Source organism: Onychostruthus taczanowskii, unplaced genomic scaffold (genome assembly GCF_017590055.1).
Source record: "Onychostruthus taczanowskii isolate IOZ18803 unplaced genomic scaffold, ASM1759005v1 scaffold32, whole genome shotgun sequence".
In the NCBI taxonomy this organism is placed as follows: domain Eukaryota; kingdom Metazoa; phylum Chordata; class Aves; order Passeriformes; family Passeridae; genus Onychostruthus; species Onychostruthus taczanowskii.
Genome location: NW_024500572.1, coordinates 1,093,529 through 1,108,288, shown reverse-complemented (window position 1 = coordinate 1,108,288; position 14,760 = coordinate 1,093,529). Strand labels below are relative to the sequence as shown.

The following is a 14,760-nucleotide window of genomic DNA, read 5'->3' as shown; positions in this document are numbered from 1 at the left end:
TTAAGGTCATCAGCCAGTCTGAGAAAACCATTTATAGATTTCAGTCCTGAATGTCAGGCAGCCTTTGACTAACGCAGCTCTGTGAGTAGAGGGTCAGAGAGAAGACAGGCCTGTAATAAAATAATATCTTGGCATTTTGCAGCCAAAGGGGGGCATGTACAGAACTACAAAAAACATTGGAGACTGTTATTAAAATACTGGAAAAGCCTTTCTGATGTGCAGTGTTCTGAGAGTTCTGTGTTTCCAAAATAGACTTTAAAGCTTCTCTCTCCTGTTGGTGAAAAGGCTGTGCCTCACAAGCAGCTATTTGTGGTTTATACACGTGTCTGTTGTGTTGGTAATCCTGAGGAAAATGGAACAACCTGACAGATGTTGGCTAAGGCTTTAGAATGCAGAGGTCTAATCCTGGGTTCTAATCGATGCAGCTCAAACAAGGGGTTTTACATGTGGGTGATGACACTGCTCTGGATGGGCTGCACGTCAGGGCGAGCATTCTGAGCACCCTTCTGATTCTGGGGAGCTCCCTGGCACTGAGCTCTAGCATCTAACCGTGCTCTGTTTGAATTCCCATCGTTTAGTTTTGGTGACCATCCCGCTGTTTCTGTTTCCAGGGAGTGCAGAGGTTGCTGGTGTACCTTTGTCCAGTCCTTGCTTTAGGTGCCTGTCATGTTCTGCCAGCTCTGAAATGCCCCTGTTCTGCCTCTGCTGGAGAAGAATGGGGCAAGTGTTCACTTCTGTACTAAATCCAGGATTGTCTGTAGGACTTGAGTGAAGATCTGATCTGTGGTAATGTACAAAGGATAAATTCATTAAGGATATACTCTCAAAATGTGAGAGAAGTCTATTTAATAGAATATTATTGCAGTTTTTCATTTAGCAATATACTGAATGAATGGAGTTAATATCTACCACAGAAAGAAAATAGGAAATTTGTTCACAATAGCTGATTATAATGTCTCCCAACAATCTTTGCAATGTGGTTTAATTGAACTCTAATCTAGGCTAAATAAGACTGTGTCTATATCTGGGTTTAAAATATGTCTGGTAACCAGCCAGACTCTGTTCTCCCATGTATGTGAATAGGAATATTCCATCCCAGGTCAGTCTGCAAAACACTGCAGGTACAAACCTATCCTTGGACTTCAGCTTTCAGTTTAGGGGGCTCTGGATTCCAAAAAGAATTCCTAAAATAATTTTGTTAGCATTAATTTTGTTTGATCAAATTGCCCTCACCAGGTGCTCACAGAATATTTGAGAATAGGCTGCAATTTCCCTCAAATATTTGCTCTGTGGATTTCTTGGCCAGATTTGTTTGCAGAGTTTATTTTTAGCTTCACAAATTGGTCATCACAAGCATTTGACACTTGGCATTGCCTGTGTGCAATTAGCCCAAGAGTCCCTGTGACCCCTCAGAGGTTGGGGAAGCAGCTCTGATGGGCACACGTGGGGAACTGCGGCTTCTGCAGCTCCCCTGCTGCCCAGCTGGGTTCTGGAGTGCTCACAGAACTGCAGATTTTGGGCCAGAAGGGAGTGTGAGCCTGCAGTCCTGCCTGTCACGGGGGAATCAGGATGTGAAGACATGGACGAGCCACTGCTCCCTTTGTTGCTGTACTTTATCAACCTCACAGTCCAAAATCTGTTCCATATCCTCAATCTGAGCTTGTTTGGTTTAAGATTCCACTCAGCCTTTCCATCAGCAAAATTTCCTATTTCTAGAAGTGAAGAAAGGGGAACTTGGAGGGGATGAGAGTACAGCTGAGGTCATCCTGAGGTCTGAGTGAATGTATTTGCTGAGCTCTAGTTCTGAGCAAAACATTGCTACAAAGATTTCCTACCCTGCTAAGTCCCTAAATGTGACTGAGTGCGGTGCTGGCACAGGAAATTAAGGGAAAATGAACCAGCAAACAGAGCTGTTGACATTTTGGGGTGAAGGAAACATTTGTGCTGATTGAAGTGAATCTTCCCTGCTTTCATTCTGTTCTGCAGTTCCTGAGCTGGAATGGGTGATTTGCTCTGCAGGAGCAGGACAGGTTTGTAGGGGAAGATGGAGTCAGAGGAGGATTGAAGGACAGGGATGTTGTGAGGGCATGGTTTGGGTCAGGTGCTCATCTGGGTGCAGGTACAGGTGAGAAAGGGTATCCATGGGAGGACAGGGATGATAATTTGCAGCATTTCCAGGATTTTAGGTGATAGCGGTGCTGTGAATAATATTAAGTGGAGTTTGTTTCTTAAAACTGTGGTGGTGTGGAAGTGGAGCAAAAGTTAAAATCAACATGGTGCAGCATTCCATTATAGCTAGGTTCAGGAATGGAGGAAAGGTAGCTGGAAAAAGGAGGGAGATAATCCTGCCTTAGAAGTTGCAGAATTCCTGGTGGGAGCTGCGGCTGTGCTGCTGTGTTGGGGTTCCAGGAGGACACACAGGCACAGAAATCTCTTCAGCTCTTTTCCTCTGGCTTGTCTCCTGCAAGGAGCAATTATAAATGTACCTCTGAGGGCCAGCAAGGTGCAGGGAAGGCTTCTCTCATCACTCCCCCTTTGCATGGGCAGCTGACTTCTGCTCCTCACTGACTTGCCTGGCCCAGAACCTTCTGGCTGAGGGTTCAGGCAGATGGTTGCCTTGAAGGCTCAGAGGCTCATCCAGCATCAGGCACTGAAGATCCGTGGCCATTGGCCAGTAATCTCCCACCCACGACTAAAGCCTTCCTTCCCTGCCCAAAAGAGAGTCACTTCAAACCAACCCCATAAAAGAACAACTCAAGATATTAAGCTTTTATGACTATTCCAGTGAATCCAGCACCCAGGGCTCCAGCTCCATGTGAAATACCCCCAAAGAAAATTCCTCTTATGCTGAAATCCAAGAAATAATAATAATAATAGCAAAGATCAGAAGTCACTGTTTCCCATCCAGTGAGCTCACTGGGTTGCAGGAATTTGAGCTGCTCTGTCACACTGGAGGCAGTGATGTGCTCAGCAGATGCCTGCTTGGGTTCAGATGAAGTGCTGCAGAGCCATATGATGCCAGAAGAAGGATTAAAAAGTCACCAGGCTCTTACAAAGAAGAAATAATTACTTGTAAGCCTTCACTTTTGTTCTTGGCTAATACTGGCTTTGTTTGGTGGTTGTTAACCTCTTCCTTGCAGGACTTCATCTCTGGGCAGCTGTGACTCCTGTTGGGTGATGGAAAGGGGTAAAGCATTTCAAAATGCAGAAAATCTGTTCCAGAGCACCTGAAAGCACTGACTGGCAGAGCTGCTTTTTAAAAATCAGTTTTTCAGGTAGATAAAGTAAACACTGCTTAATGGTTGTTTAAAATAATAACTTGTGCTGTGAAACTCAGGAAAACCCATGGCATCTTGTTTAAATAGATTCTCTGATAAATTAAAGAACTCTGAAACTGAGCTGATTAAGCATACAAAAGTGTTCTCTGGAAATGCTGGTAATTAATTATACCAGGATGTGAAAGTTATTGGGTAGAGATGAAGAGAATAGAACAAATCCCTTAAGTGATGGCCTGCACTTGCTGATGCCTGATGTTGGTATTCTAAAAATAAAATGGACAATTTTAACTACCACTTTTATCAGTAAAAGGCTTAAAGTGCTTAAATAAATTGTCTGAAGTACAGCCTTCGGTATAGAAATATAGGAATCCATTATGTATTGTATGAAAGTGGGTGGAAATCTTTAAACTGCAATGAAAAAAAAGCGAAGCTGTTTTTTCTTTCTGCCGTCAGTCTGCCACATGGGTTTTGCTGTTTGTGTTCAGCTTATTAAGGCAGAAGTTGCATGACTGTTTTTCTTAATATTGGGCCAAATCCTACATACCTCATGCATGTGATTAACCCAGGATAAATGAAGTGCCTGCAAAAATGAGCCCACTGTCTGTCTGAGGATAATGTGCTGCAGCAAAATGCTGGGAATTGCACAAAAACAGCTGCTAAGTCTCAAGCTTAGATCCTGACCAACAGCCCTTTGAAATCCCAGGACTTCACTTGTCTCTGCAGCCCGCTGAGTTTGTTTCTGATTTGTGTGGCTCTGTGGAAGGCAGGGGTTCCCTCAGGAGCAGTGGGGCAGTGTCTGGAGAATCCCTGGTCATGGAAAACCTGAAGAAAACCTGTGCTTAAACCAATCCCTGTTTTCCTTCACCAAGGAAAGTGTTTCTGTGTTTCCCTCTGGTGCCACAGGGCTCTTGGCTGGGCAAGCAGGACACCTGAGAAAGAAATTCTCACCAGTCACCAAGTCTCAGTAGCCAAACTGGCCTCCAAGAGATTCTTGTCTGGCAAACCAGGTGTTCAATTGAAAAGCATCTTGGCATCTGTCACGTAGGATGTCAGTGGTTGCTTTTCCAGAGGGAGGTGAGAAGATCCCAGCAGGCTCATCCAGGGTGGATGAAGGGGCTTAGAGAGAAAATTCCTGCATGGCTCTGTGGAAGGCAGGGGTTCCCTCAGGAGCAGTGGGGCCGTGTCTGGAGAATCCCTGGTCATGGAAAACCTTCAGAAAACCTGTGCTTAAACCAATCCCTGTTTTCCTTCACCAAGGAAAGTGTTTCTGTGTTTCCCTCTGGTGCCACAGGGCTCTTGGCTGGGCAAGCAGGACACCTGAGAAAGAAATTCTCACCAGTCACCAAGTCTCAGTAGCCAAACTGGCCTCCAAGAGATTCTTGTCTGGCAAACCAGGTGTTCAATTGAAAAGCATCTTGGCATCTGTCACGTAGGATGTCAGTGGTTGCTTTTCCAGAGGGAGGTGAGCAGATCCCAGCAGGCTCATCCAGGGTGGGTGAGGGGGCTTAGAGAGAAAATTCCTGCGTCTGTGATCCAGATTCTTGTTCTGCTGCTGGACCAAAGAAATCTGTAGGTTTTCCTCTTCCCTCAAGAGGTCCGTGGTCCAAAGTGGCTCTTCCTTGTGTTCCTTTAGAAGTGTTAGAGCACTTAGGGATGGAAGCCTGACAGACTCAGGTAAGGGAAATCACTCAGCTCAGGAAGTGGCATTTGTAACATCTTTTTCAGCAGAATTAAACTGTGTACCAAGGACTGGAGCCTTGCGGGGCTGTAACAGAGGGCTAAACCAATGTTTTATGTTTTAAATGTGATTCTGCCTGACAGAGAGGGTGTTGTGCTGCTAATTCACTGTTTCTTTTCCTTTTTTTTACGTTTTCATTTTGTTTTGTTCAAATTTCTCTCCAGACATGGCAGTTTGCTCAGTTAGGAGAACAGTTCTGTGGTGGTTCATGAATTAAGCATGAGTGAACACATCTTAATTCCTTACTTCAAATTTATGGCTGCTGTCCTTTGAGAGTTCTGATTTCCCCCTCCTCTACATTTGTCTCCTTCTTTTCTTAATTACCTCACACCTGCCTCCCAAAGCTCTTTGTTCCCTGCACTCTGGCATTGCACACTCCACAGGACTGCAGTGGGGCTCTCTGTCAGCAGCCATTTGGTGTCATGACAGGTATCGATTGTTTATTCATTACTTGAAAACATTTAATTAAATTTGACTGCATAATTAGCACGTTAGCAGCCAGACACGCCAGGGCAGCAAATGTAGACTTGCAGAAATCCCCAGGCTGCAGCCCTTTGTGAGGAAGGTGGTAAGACAGTGTCTCTGTGGGGTGTTTTGGGATCCTCAGGTGTTCCTGAGCTCCAGATGAATCTCTGCATTCTGTGCTGTCCTTGTGGTTACCTTTGTTCTTTAAAGAACTGAACCTACACAGAACCTTAACTCCTGATTCTGATGGCATTCCCTGAGAATCCTGGAGCTGAGAGCAAGCTCTGATTTTTCAATACTCAAAAAGTCCAGCACTAAATGCATTTACCTTTTGTACCTATGGCAAATCCCTTCAGCAGGGGTTAAGGAGAGGGGTTGTAAGCTGTATGACATAATCAACTTGTATTTGAACTCTTCTCCACTGTTATCTACCCTAATTTAGCCAATACATTTTGCCTTTCAGCAATGTGTTGTTAATCTTAACAGAAAACATTTAGGTCAAAAGGGATCTGATGTTCAGGTGAAACTTGAAATTGGCCAGCACATGATGTTTCCCTCTGTGTGCATCTTACATATTAGTACTTGTTGAAATACTTCTGGGTTGTGATGTCCATCTGCATTTAAAGAACTTAGGAAATTGAGATACTGTCAGTATTTTACCACAGAGATATGGACTACAGTGCCAGAAACAGAAATACAAGAGCAAGGTTACTTGACAGAGAGAGTGAAATGGTTGTGTGAGAGTCCTTAGAAAAGCAGTTTCTTTGCACCTAGAGCAAAATCTCCCTTTGATCCTGCAGGGCTGGTGACTAGCAGCCCTGGGGCTGTTGGTCATTGGGCTCTCCTGACGTGCTGCATTGTATTTTCTTTTCCAAATGTAATGCAGAAAGGAATTATCTGTATTTAAACATGTAGCTACCCTGTAAATGTTCTTTGCATGGAATAATGCTTGTCCCTAACTTACCAGGTGGCTCCACTAAAGCTGTGCCAAGTGTCCCTTTGAATCCATAACCAGACTTTGTCTAACTCACCTTTTCTCTTACTAGTGACGGAGTGTCGAGGGGTCTTGGACAACAACCAGCGATTTTCTTCATTACCAACCTACCTACCTGTGAGCTATCGGCTCTTCAACGCCGAGACATCTTTCTTCCTCAAAGAAGCCAACCAGGACTTCATGAGAAATTCCAGTTTGCAGTCCAGGGTGGAGTCCTTCTTCCCATACAAAGCCAAGAGACCGCCCGTGTTAAACGCCAGCTACGGCCCCTTCTCTGTGGAACAAGCGGTGCCGCAGGACCTCATGTTGACTTCCAGCTCCTTTGGATCCGCCAACAAATTCTCCTACAACTGGAAGCTCCAGGCCTACATCATGAGCACCAAGATCTACCTGAGCAAGCCCAGGGTGCAGGTGCTGTTCTACATCGTGGGCAGGGACTGGGACGAGTACAGCCCCGCGGAGCGGCTGCCCTGCCTGCGCGTGTTCGCCTTCCGCGAGACGCGCGAGGTGCGCGGCAGCTGCCGCCTGCGCGGCGACCTGGGGCTCTGCGTGGCACAGCTGGAGCTGCTGCCCGCCTGGTTCAACCCCCCCACGGTGCTCACGGGCAGGAAGAAGCCCGCAGAGCAGCTGGAGGGGAGCCCTGTGGAGCTTTACTACACGGTGCAGCCCGGGGATGAGAAGGGCGAGTGCACGGCCGAGGATATCCGCAAGGGCAACGCCATCCGGCCCGGGAAGGATGGCGTGGATGAAACCATGTCCCACCTGCAGAGGATCGGCTCCGTCAGCCTCTACCGGGGCCAGGAGGCCTCCCAGCTGACGGAGCTACGGCTGGACAGCAACGTTGTGGTGTGGCTGCCCTCCAAGCCCGTCAAACAAGGGGAGGTTGTGAACGTTTACGTGACGATCGCCAACAATTCCACGGTGGATCAGTTCATTCTCAGGTAGGGAGGTTTGGCCGGGCGTGTTTCTGACGCGGTGACGCACGAAGGTGTTGGGGACGTGGGATGGATCTCAGCTGATTTGAAGCTGATCCCCACTGCAGCTCGCTCCTAGTCGCTGAAATACCTTATTTTCCTCTTTGCGTGCTGTGAGGAGGATTGAAAGCCCCGTCACGGGAGGTTTTCAGCGTGTCTGCCGTGCCGTTTATCACAGGCCCACGGTGTGCAGCAAGGCACAAAACCGCTGCTTTAGCAGGGCCCTTTCTGTGCCGTGACAGACAGCCAGGCATCAGAAAACTTCTCTGCTTTATGGCGCTTTTAAAATCAGGTTTTTATTGCACAGGCATGGAGTTTGAATGCAGAAAAACTTCAATTACCTGCTTTTCTGTAAGTGTTCTGGCAGAGCTTGCCTCTCCCACACACAGAGTGGTTTTGTTAGGAGAGCTCTGTAGGGAGGGTTTAACTATCCACTTGCAGTTAAGCAGTGTTTGTCTTTGGCAGCACATTTGTCCTTTAAATAAAGCCCAAGGTGTTTGATATTGCTGCTGCTGCCTGGAAGGGACTGTTAGAAGTGAGTGCCATTATTTTGGACAGGAGTGGGAACACAGGAACTGCCTTACTGGGTCAGATCACTTCCCTTTTATTTTCATTTTTAGCCGTTTCCCTACCGATCAGATGAAAATCCTTTGAGGATGACAAAGACTGGGAAACTTGTTAATCACTGAAAAATTTGATGTATCTTTTTTTAACTTGTTACCAGGCTTTAAATTCAGTGGAAATTTCCACGGTGATAAGCAACAATTGCTCTCTAAAGCCTCAGGGAATCAGTTTCCCAAAAGATTCTGCACATGAAAGAATTTATTTCTAAGGCTTATATGAATTAGATTAATACATAGTTGACAACCACCGAGGAGAATAGCCTTTAGAACAGGAAGTGTCGCTTGGCAGATAAAAGGCTTTTATTTGAAAAAAGGGGATTTTAGTCATCCCAGAACGGTTGTGGTGTTCGCAGCTTTGGTTAAATTGGCGAGATAATCTCCCAGACACCTGTTTACCGAGTGAAACCTCTGTGCTAGAAGCATTTTCTGATGTTGTTACTTCCCTTCTATTGAAAATCCCTTTACACAAAGTAGTAGAAACAGAATACTTTTGCACATAGCAAACATAGCTGTGGTGAAAGAAGAAATCCAGAGGCAGTGAGCTGGGTGTTGGTTGGGTGAATGGGAGTGGGGATCACTCTCTGAAGGTCCTTGTCGCTGTCTTTATTTTCCTGAAAAGCGAGTTGAAGAGAAACAAGCTTGTTGAAATTTGTGTTTCTTTGCTCAGAAATGAGTCTGGCTGAGAGGTGCAGGAGACAGAGATGGAATGTGGGATGCTGTCCAGTTCCAGCTCAGGTGATGCAGCCCCACCCTCCCAGTTTGCTCTCCTCCATTCCCTGTTGTTTGACACTTTTTGGGATGAAGCTGCAGGAGGTGTCCTTGGTTCTGGGGCTGGAAAAAGATTGTTTTTTGTGACTGAGCTGTGAGGAGAACTCCTGACGCTTTGTGGAGCTCAGAGTCACACACTAAGGCAGTGCAGAATGTAGAAAATACAAAAACTAAAACTGAAGACATCAGCAGAGGGCTGGTGAGAAGCTGGCAAAGCCGAGTGGAGCATCCCATTCTGTGGTGGGAATCTGATGTCTTCAGTGCACCTTCAAGGTGTGGAAGGGGTGGAGTGTGAGCCAGGAACCCGTGGAGTGTCTGGGAAGGGAGCCCAGAGAGCAGAGCAGCCAGGGAATAGCAGTGCATATGCTGGGCCTGCCTGGGGGCCCCCTTAACCTTCTCCGTGGCCATTTGCCTGCTTGGAGAGAGCTGTGTGCTCTCATCCTCCTGGGTTCCCAGCAGAGCAAGCCCTACATCCTGTGACATGCACTCACATTTAATCATCCTGAAGAAAAACACACCACACATTATCCCCGGGCACAGTGGGCTTGTTTATTTTCTGCTCCTTGTATATTATTCATTGAGGTATTGCAACATGCAGGGCTGAAGCAAACAGCATGTGATCATTGCTTGGGGGGTGGGAAATAATAGCTACAAATCTTCTCTGGCAAAAGGGAAGCAGACTGGTCTGAATGACCTCATAGCCACAAATCATGGCAATTGAAAGCGTGGTCTTAAATTGTGTCTTCATTCAGAATCCTGGTACTGTATCTGTGAATTTATCCATGTCCTTAAATTTTGTCTTCATCCAGCATCCTGGTGCTTTATCTGTGAACTTATCCATGTCCTTACACTGTGTTTTCATCCAGAATCCTGGTACTGTATCTGTGAAAGTTATTCATGTTCCTAAATTGTGTCTTAATTCAGAATCCTGATGCTGTATCTGTGAATTTATCCATGTTTTTAAACTGTGTTTTCATCCAGCATGCTGGTACTGTATCTGTGCATTTATCCCCCAGGAGCACCAGTACAGTCCAGGGGATGGCTGCTGTGGCAGGGAGTGAGGTGGGTTGTGCAGGGCAGTGCATTAATGCCACATGATCACCGTGTGGATAAACACAGCTGCTCCTTTCTTGCACCCAGTGAGCACAGGACTGTTGTGGGAACAGTCCAAACCATCCTGAGAGGTTGTAGGTCCTGTTCCTGTCCTGCTGTGTCACCTCTGGTAGGTCTTTACAGGCATTTTCTATCTGCAAAACAGAAAATGCAAACAGTTGGTCAGCATCACCCTTGGGAGTGTTTAGCCCTTTTACTGCAGGACTTTGATTTCCTCTCATGGAAAGGGTTTCAGGTTTGCCTTGTGTTATCAACAATAATATGAATGGGAAAATCTTGATAAAAGAGCTGAAGGAATAGAGGAGGGGGAGGAAAATATTGCCCTGCTTTCCTACCACTGGATTTCTGGGCTCCCAAAAGAGAGATGAATTACACTTGCTGCTGATGGTACAGTAGGGAAAATTACTGTTACCTCTAGCAGTTGCTAAAGTATGAAAGGAAGGAAGGAAGCACCAGTACAGGACAGAAAATTAAAAAAAAAAACCCATTTTTTAAAATGAAGATCATTGAGGTCTTGTGTTCTTCTCAGAGCTGCCACAAATTGTTACCACTGGCTTTGGCAGAGCTACCAGGGCTGATTGTCACCTCTCCAAGTGCTGTTACACTCTTCTCTAATCTGAGTCATCATTTTGGGTGTGTTGTCTCTGAGGATTAGAAAGCAAAATCCTTAGGGCACGACCCTGTTCTTGACTGCTTTCCTGAGCCCTCACACCCAGCAGGCTGCAGGAGAGGGAAAGCATCAGAACCAAACTGAAAAGAAGGTATTCTTGTGGGGTTGGCTTCCAGAGGGTTACACGTAACTGGCTGTGACTGCTGGGGTGCTGGAAGGTAAGGAGCTGGGGAGGGCTGAGCTGAAGGCAGCAGGCAGCTCTGAAAAGGTTGGAAAAGGCTCTCCTGTGTGCACTGCTGTGTGTTCTGGAGCTCGAAACACTCCTGCAGGTACTCACCAGGACAGGAGCCTGGCAGTGGTTTGCCATGCCATGTTCAGAGCTCTGCACAGCACAGGGCCGAGCAGAAGGGGTGGGAGTGCTGAGAGCTTTGTCACTGGGCAGACATCAGCTCTGAGTCGCTCTGCAAGGTGCTGAACCAGCAGATAACCTGATTTACAGGAGCTGTTGAGTGGGGTAAGTGAGGAGAAAGGGGATGAAGTTGTCACATCCTGATTAGAGGAAGGAGGTGTAACGCAGGAGTGGTTTTTGCTTCCCTTCAGGCTTCTTGTTAGAGATTTTGCAGTGCAGCTCGCTGCACCTGGAGGGATGGAGGTTGTAATCAGTGTCCAGCAAACAAATCAACCCAACACAATTGATAATTAGGAGTAATAATAAATCTACAAATTGGATAAGGATAAATGCAGTGAGGAAAGCTATTAAACCCATGAGCTGGGGCAGCTTTTACATCTCAGTGCCTAATGAGTATTGACAGCAGGGCTGTGTTGAGTGGTGCTGGCAAAGCTGAAGGTCCTGGAGGAGGATGCACGTGAGGAGCAGCACCAGACTGCTCTAGAATGGTTGTTATGGTCATAACATCTGTGTAAGTGCTTGGGAATATCAATGTAAAAATCCATTTTGGAGAAATTGGTCATGAAAAGGGGCATCTTCAACACTAACTCTGCCTGTTCTGCATGGAAGTCCTGTTTGAGGCTCCCTAGGGAATAAACCTCTCTGAGGAGCTAGGCACTGCCCTCAGCTGCACCTCAAAGAACCAAAAATAGTAACATTTTCCAGCAGTTACTGTTTGCTTTTAGATAGTGACATTTTCATCTTACCGTGTGATGAAATAACATTTGCCACCCTGAATTCTGTACTTGGTTGCTGGTTCATTAGTTCCTGACACTGCAGTGTGGTGGCATCATGGCAGGCACAAGTGACATCATAATGAAGAACTGAAGCTGAAGATCTCAAAACGTGCAAACCTAAACCAGAGCTGGAATCACTCTAGGTTTTGTGTTAACCCAGATTTTGGGATGCATTATCCCAAGGATCTATTTTCCATGGTAAATGGAATGCAGTTTTTCAGCTCTGAGGTGTTTTTTTTTTTTACACTGATTCATATTTAAAACCAGCAGAGCTTGGAGTGAAATGAAGAGAGACAGGAGAGTTTGGTGGGATGCTCTTCTGGGTGTACATGTGCATCTCTAAATGGCAAGAATTGCAACAAAACATTTTACACGTCCTGTGCAGCTTTGCATTGCTTAAATATTTAAGAATCATTTCACTGCACGAAAGCATTTCAGGTGACATGTGAAGGGAGAGGAGTTTGAATTCCCTGGACTTGGTTTTGTTGTCCCATTATTTCAGGGTGTATTTTAATTGGAAAATGGAGTTGCTTGATGGCATTGATAGGGCTCCTAAAGCCAGCTGCTGGTCCAATGTTGCTTTGCAAAAATGCCCAGAGGTGTGAATTATGACTTTGAAGGGGCTTTATGTATTTCATTGACAGAGGTTTATATACTTCACTGTCTGGTGTTCACCCTTGTGGAACTTTAAAGATTTTTTTTTTGTTTTATTTTCCCTTCTATAGAGTGGTTAGTAACAATTCAGCTACACATCCACAGTGGAGCAGGTTATTGAAGGAGAAGTACACTGGGGGGTTATGGTTTCAGCAAGTGCTGAGGTACAGCAGCACCTTGCAAGGGCTTTGTTGAGATTTCTCCCCAGTAGATTCCTAGCAGTGGTGCCATCAGCTTGGATGTTCTGCTCCAGTAAGCAATGGGGGCAGTCTGCTGGAGCACTCCTAATTACCATTTACTGGAGAAGTGACACACTAAAGGGGGAATATTTCCCAGTGTAGCTTTAAAAAGCACTTGTGATGTAAAAAATACTTCTTCAAAGAAGGGAATGTGTTAATGCTATTTTGAGAGAGTGGCGTGGGCTCCAGTTTAATTTCATTAGCCCTTAGCAGGCACTTTTCAGGGACATTGGTGTCACACCGGAGGCAGCTGGGTCCTCCAAACTAATGACTCGTTCTCAGAACTGCTAAGCTGGGGAGGAGGATGTCCTTTAAACATCTGAGAAAGGTGCTTCTCACCACAGCAAGGGAAGCAGGGAAGGGCTCACTGTGGTAGCAGCAGTCTGGTTTAATAAAGTTTTTAAAAGAACTAATTATTAACTTGAAATTGAAGCTACCTAGAAAAGAGAAAACAGGCACTCTCTCCTGACTCTTTCAATCCCTCTGAAAAACTGTGGTGCCTGAGAGACCGTTTGAACAATTCTCCAACAAAATATACTCATTACCTCTGACAATAACCTATGGATTTATTGTTAGAAGGCTGGTTCTGTGTTCTGTGCTTGGGAAATCATTTGCTGATTGACCAGGTTGGTGAAGCACAGCTTTGCAGCCAGGTGGAGGCTTCCTGGGATCAGGAGCTGGGCAGGGAAGCTCAGAGCTGCTGAAGGCCATGGAGAGCTCAGGTTGGAGCATTCCCTGACACCTCGGTCTGCTCCTGCACGGTGGAATTCTGTCACACAGTGTGCAGGAATTAACTCAGCTGGTGGGGCAGCACTTGCAGAATGGTCTGGGTCTTGTGGAAGCAGGGATTCCTAAAGTGTGGGGCTGTGGGTTCTCTGAGCTGGCTCCAGGACTATCTCCATGTAAACAAACCTGAACTACATAGAAATATTTATGGATAAATGTATGTATACACTACTGTGTATAAATACATGTACACTACATATAACTGTCTATAAATATATATAAATAAATACATATATAAACGTTTTATATATATATATACTATATATAACTATATATAGTGAATATATGTATATTTATAAATACATTCTCTGAGCTGGGTCCCGGGCTATCTCCATGGAACTGTAAACAAACCTGAACTATATATAGACATACATATATATTATATATATGTTACTATATATAACTATACATATATATACATAAATATATATAAATGTACATAACTATACATAAACACAAATATGAACATACTATATATATACACACATACATATATTGTGTGTGTGTATATATACATATATACACACACACAAAATATAAAATGGATTTGGACTTTTGCACTTCAGGCTTGCGTGTTTGAAAACTTTTCCTAACGTGTTGATTGTAAAAGGGGAAGAAATGGATGGGGGCTGTTGTAGGGATTGGCCATAAATGGGAGAGAAGGAAATCAGAGAGGGTTCCTGGTGCTGGAGCCAGGGCTGCCTTCCCTTCTGTTGGACTTGAGGAATTCACACTGGGGTGTGCAGTGCTCCCCTTGCCATCCCCTACAGCTGGGTCCTCCCGGTTGTCGCAGTCTGGTCAGGTCCCCCCTGGCTGTCCCAGGTTAGTGAGGTCCCCCCTGGCTGTCCCAGGCTGGTCAGATCCCCCTGGCTGTCCCCAGGCCCCCGGCTGTCCCAGGTTAGTGAGGTCCCCTCTGGCTGTCCCAGGCTGGTCAGGTTCCCCCTGGCTGTCCCAGGTTAGTGAGGTCCCTCCAGGCTGTCCCGGTCCCCCCTGGCTGTCCGAGGCTGGTCTGGTCCCCACTGGCTGTCCCGGTCCCCCCGGCTGTCCCAGGTTAGTGAGGTCCCCCCTGGCTGTCCCAGGCTGTCCCGATCCCCCCGGCTGTCCCAGGCTGTCCCGGTCCCCCCGGTCCCCCCAGGCTGTCCCGGTCCCCCCAGGCTGTCCCAGGCTGTCCCGGTCCCCCCGGCTGTCCCAGGCTGTCCCGGTCCCCCCGGCTGTCCCAGGTGCTGCAGGTGCTCCCGTCCCGCTGCAGATCCTGCAGCCTTCCTGCCCAGCTTTGCAATCCCTGCAAGGCTGCCTGCAGATGGGATAAGGCACGGCCGCTTTATTCCTGTTT

General features: G+C 46.3%; 1 protein-coding gene across 1 annotated transcript in view; it reads left to right on the top strand.

The window, feature by feature from the left end:
- Positions 1–14,760, top strand: part of TMEM132C (transmembrane protein 132C) — a 174,785-nt gene that overhangs the window by 48,955 nt on the left and 111,070 nt on the right. The window contains exon 2 of the mRNA XM_041410222.1: positions 6,528–7,416. Coding sequence (XP_041266156.1) covers positions 6,528–7,416 — 889 coding nt within the window. The remainder of the gene's footprint in view (positions 1–6,527; positions 7,417–14,760) is intronic.